Genomic DNA, 5,209 nt, shown 5'->3' with positions numbered 1-5,209 from the left:
TGCTGCAGTGCGGCTGCGAGGCGACGCGGAGACGGGCCCCGCCCCTGCCCCCCGCCGCCCCCGCCGGGTCCGAGGCCGCCTCCGCCGCCTGGGAGGGGGGCGGCTGCGGGGACGACGTCGACTTCGGCGACGAGAAGTCCCGCCAGTTCATGGACGCCAGGCGCAAGCGGGGCAAGAGCGACATCCGCACGCTCGTCGACCTGCACAACAACGAGGCCGGACGCCTGGTAAGGGCCGCCTCCCCAACTGGCCGCTGGCCTCGGCCCGCGTGGTCGGCATAGCGGAGAGCGGCCCCTGCAGCCTGCTGGGGATGGGTTACGCCTCGCAGAACCCCCTCGCCTTCCTTACACGTGGGGAGAGGGCACGTTTCCCTGCCTGCTGCTGCGCTAATATTTTCTCTGCAGAAAGTTTCTATATGGAGGCATGTTCACAATGTAAATCCCATACCTACCCCCCCCCCCCAGCACATTTCCCCCACTTGCATTTTGCCAGAGGTCTACCACCAGGTCTCCCGCCTGGGCACACCAGGCCTCCTTCCTTATGCATGAAGCCATGTGACCTCCTCCCATAGCTCACATGTGCATGGCCGACTTAGAGGTGCATCACGTTCACAAAACAGACAATCCTGTCCCTTGCTGTTCTCCTCACAACCCGATATTGCTGTCTTGTGCGTGCAGGCCACAACCTGCATCAAACAAAACCGCAATGTAGGGAGCTTCTGGAGCTCATGACCAATGTTCCCTCTAAGGTATGGAGTCTTGTGAGCAAAAATTCTACTTTGCGAGCTACTAGCTTTAAAGGTGTGAGCGAGCAATTTGGCTGCTGCATCAATTAGTTGGCTCTGGAGCTGTCCCTGCCTGAGCTAAGACAAAAATGTGTGAGCCAGAGGCTAAAAAACGGTGAGCTAGCTCACACTCACTCAGCTTAGAGGGAACACTGCTCATGACCCTTGTTGCTCTTCCTGCCCTCTTATGTGCTGATGCTGGGCAAGTGCGTGCGGAATGGGCAGAGGCTGAATCAAGGGCTTCACAGCCATCCCGGTGTATGTAGAAACCCATCAAGGTCTATCAAAGTCAGTATTTCTACTCTGACAGGCAGCCGCTCTTCAGGGTCTTCGGCAGAAGTCTCTCACATCTGGAACCTTTGAAGAGAAGAGGCCAGGGAAGGGATGGAGCCTGGGACTTTCTGCATGCAAAGTGAATGCCATTCCCCTGAACCAAAGCTCCCATACAGGACAACCCTGTCGGGTGGTGGTGGTCAAGCAAGAGCAAGGGGTCACTGCCAAGTATCCCTGCTTTGCTGGGCCTGGCCTCCATGTTATGGCTAGCATATATATATATTGGTGCGTAGTGGAATAATTTGGGCAGATATATAGGGAAATGAAAGGATACATTTTAGGCCAGAACATCCAAACCCAGATTCACTATGAAATTCTACATATCCACTTGCCAACTGATTTCCAAGAGCCTCCCTCCCGATTTCTCATCCTTGCTTAGTTATGTGGCTTCTCATTTCTGTTTGGCTGTAATTCTCAAGGGCTCGAAAGTACTGGAGATCAATGTGGGATTTTATGTATCAGCTCCCTTATTTTTCCTTCCCTCCGGCTAGCTCACCTCTCTTTTCCCCTGGATGTCCCATAACCAGTTTCTTTGGAAGGCCTGGTTTCTCTTTCCACCTGCCTGTGTTGCTTGCCATCTGGATCGTGTACCGCCTACCTCTGCCTGTCTTTCCCACCCCCACAGTCACTCCTGGGGCTCATCCTGGATTACCACCAGAGCTTTACTGGCTGGCAGAAGGAGATTGCATGATCCCCACCACAGCCATCACTTCTATTTAATAAACTGACAATAGTGCGGATAAGTAAACACGACCAGAGGGGATGGTCAGACAGTGAATGAACAGATAGACACAACAGACAAATCTATGCACTTTTATGCATTGTTTAATTCATGTGGTATAATAGCTAAAGTGTCAGCAAAGAGTCAGGAAGGGTTTCAAATTTGCCCTAGTGCAAGCATACCTAGTAGACTATGAGGCAAATGACTATCTCAGCCTGCTATTTGCAGTCTGGGTGAAATAGTTCTGTTTTAAGCATTTCTGATACCATTGATATGAAGGACTTCAAACAATATACTCAGAAGGATTTTTGGCAACACATCAGTGGCAGGTTCAGTTCAGGAGAGAGCAGGCTAATCAGAGCCCTTCCATTTTTGTATTCTTGGGTGGTGGTGGACATATTCTCTTGGTCCTTGTCTAGTCATATTTCCTCAACAACATGTCACCAAATCCCAAGGCTTCGAAACGATGCCTCATTTATGAGTTGTAGTAATAGATGGAGAAAGGGAATCACGTCACATTTTGGATCAGAATTCTGTTGGCCTTCTCCATTTGAGGCCCAGAATAAGCATTCTATCACCTACTCTCAGCTGTAGTTCAGAGTAATGAGTTGTAGTGAGAGCTAGTTTTGCTTTGGCTAATTTCACTATTATGCAGTATTGTTGGCATTATGAATTGCTTTCTCCAGTGGTGGTTCCTTTTTTCCCTTTCCAGGCCGTGAGGAATCACATGCGGACAGAGTGCAAGTGCCATGGGCTCTCAGGTTCCTGTGCCCTACGCACCTGTTGGAAGAAGATGCCCCCTTTCCGGGAGGTGGGCGAACGCCTACTTGAACGTTTCAACGGGGCTTTCAAAGTGATGGGAGGCAACGATGGCAAAACACTCATTCCCGTGGGCCGGAACATCAAGCCCCCAGATAGGCAGGACCTCATCTACTCTGCTGACTCACCTGACTTCTGCATTGCCAATCGCAAGACAGGCTCACTGGGCACACGTGGGCGAGTGTGCAACAGCACTGCCATGGACGTGAGCGGCTGTGACTTGCTGTGCTGTGGGCGTGGTCACCGCGATGAAACACTACTCCTGGAGGAGAATTGCCTTTGCCGTTTTCATTGGTGCTGTGTGGTGCAGTGCCGAAAATGCACAGTCCGCAAAGAACTCAGTTTGTGCATTTGAATGGGTTCAAAAAGGACATCGGACAGGAATGTCACGGAGTGGGGTGATGCGGAATGGACCCGCAGAATCCTGAGACTGGGAGCATAACCAAGCTGTCCTGGTTCCAAGGACATGATGTTGTCCTGGCCCGGGGTTACAGAACAGCCTGCTGGAAAACCCAGGGACAGTTCAGGTCTATCGTGGCTCCTCAGAACGTACGAAGAAGTCCTCGGGGTCCAAGCAGAGTCCGCTGCATACAGCACTTGATTACAGACCACCTCTGTGGCAGGTCCTTCATATTCCATGCCAAGCGGTGGCTCCAGATGGGTGTGGACACATTCCTGTGTGGACACATGCTGTTGGAGGCAAAGATCTCCGGTATCACCTTTCTCCCATTATTGGCTCCAACTGCTTGGTCCCATGTGCCTTTGTGACCATGAGTCATGCACAGATTCCCTGGAGGGATGTGTTATGCCTCACTTATTAGTGGATCTTTCCTGTGTCTGAGAGAACAGCAGAGGTTCCTTGACTGCTCACTCCCTTGGCTTCGTTGCTTCCCATCAGCTAGGGCTGGGGTTGCAGTTTCTTTCTACCTTAATAAAGCTATTTAAACACGTGTCCCTCTTTATCCAGTAATACGTAAAAGGGAGTGCTTCACAAGTGCACTTCATATAGTCTAATAACTTGATTGCTCAGTTCAACCATTCTGTTGTTTAAATAACCAAGATGCTTAATGGATGGTACAAAGATAGATTTTCCTTAGCATTAATTTGTCCCACTAAATGATTCTAAAATATTGAAAGGTGATTGTAACCTGTGTTAATGATTGGGAGAATGGGAATAAAAGAAAGGTTTTGTGGAGGTAGACATGTCAGGGCTGAATGATGAATGGTGATGTGATTAGTGTCAGGAATTCCTGGGCAGGGCAGGGTTTGGATCTGTGTGGCATGCATGCATACTCAATATGCTCATATTCTAGCTTTACAACTTCCCTTTTTCTTACACCTGCAACACTGTGTTTGTGTTTGAGGTTTACTTGGAGTTCTTCTTTGGTCTAGCACAGAGGAAAGGCAGCACATGCCTGAGTGCGTATTTGCTAGGGGACACTTTCCCTTCTCAGACGAAGATCACTATGATGCCTGTGTACAAGGGAGTACGGGAATCTAAAAGATAGGGTGGAGGACTTAGTGATGACACTCTCTTCGTCGAATCGTGCTGCCTGCTAGGATTTTGCAGAGGATTTCCCTTCACATAGAATGAATGGGTGTCAGGAATGAACACAGGACAGCTTGTAGTTCTAAATAAGGCTGGCTGCAGGAACACTACGGGTGTGTGTGTGTTAAGGGGCATAACTGGCAACAGCTGGTTGGGGTGGAAATCCAAGTCTATACATCCTGTCAGGACTGTGTGCTGGTTGACCAGGCCACTCACTTGGGGCAGGTCACTTCAGAGCTAATGTACAAGGTGGATAATGTATCCCCACTGACTGTGAAGATACAGGTGGACAAGGAAAGCACCCAGAAGTAGATGATGTGACCAAGCAGTCCTGTCCCACCTTTTGCTACAGACAAATTAGGCAATTGCCTTTTCCTAGGGCTACAATTAGCAGTGGGTTATCCTTGATTCCCCCCCCCCCATTTCTCTTTCACTAATCACTTCTCCCAAATCAGAGCCTTGGAGGTTGCTTCCCCCCCGCCCCCCCCGCCCCCGCCAGCTTCTTTCATTTGGATTAAAAATCAGCTTGTGCGGATCTTATTTTCAAGGGAGATTTGAAGAAACTTTTCCCCACAAGAGGGCGCCAGGAACCCGATTACAGGATGTGGGTGAGAGAGGAACAATGAGGGAGCTGCATCACTGCATTGTCCAGGTGTGCGTCCCGGGATCCTTCCTAATGTAGCAGGGAAAGGCAGACTGACGCTTACCTTCCAGTACAGACTAAGGCAATGCATAATCTGGTAGCTGGTTTTTATAGCCCTGTGCTTCCATCTTAAGGATACGGTTTGCTCTGGTCTGATTTGCTACACAGATTAAGGGATCTAGGCTGAGCAATAGCTTTCTGAATCAGAAAATCTGACAGGAAGTCCAAGATTCAGTCCCCTTTCTCATTACTAGAATCTAGTAAAGATGGTAAGACCTTGTGCTGTTTTTGATGTGATGCAGGAGTTTGGATGTTACATGCTAAGTTTATGATGAATTAGTCAATCACTTGCCGGCAGGA

General features: G+C 49.5%; 1 protein-coding gene across 1 annotated transcript in view; it reads left to right on the top strand.

Moving 5' to 3' along the window:
- The window catches only part of WNT6 (wingless-type MMTV integration site family member 6), a 10,528-nt gene extending 6,682 nt beyond the window's left edge, over nt 1-3,846 (top strand). The window contains exons 3-4 of the mRNA XM_015407872.1: nt 9-227; nt 2,551-3,846. Of these exons, the coding sequence (XP_015263358.1) occupies nt 9-227; nt 2,551-3,012 (681 nt within the window). The 3' untranslated portion in view covers nt 3,013-3,846. The remainder of the gene's footprint in view (nt 1-8; nt 228-2,550) is intronic.
- The last annotated feature ends 1,363 nt before the right edge of the window (nt 3,847-5,209 follow it).

Source organism: Gekko japonicus, unplaced genomic scaffold (assembly GCF_001447785.1).
Source record: "Gekko japonicus isolate JY-2015 unplaced genomic scaffold, Gekko_japonicus_V1.1 scaffold3928, whole genome shotgun sequence".
NCBI classification, from domain to species: Eukaryota; Metazoa; Chordata; class Lepidosauria; order Squamata; family Gekkonidae; genus Gekko; species Gekko japonicus.
Note: the sequence above shows the minus strand (reverse complement) of the source record. Positions and strands in the feature narration are given on the sequence as shown.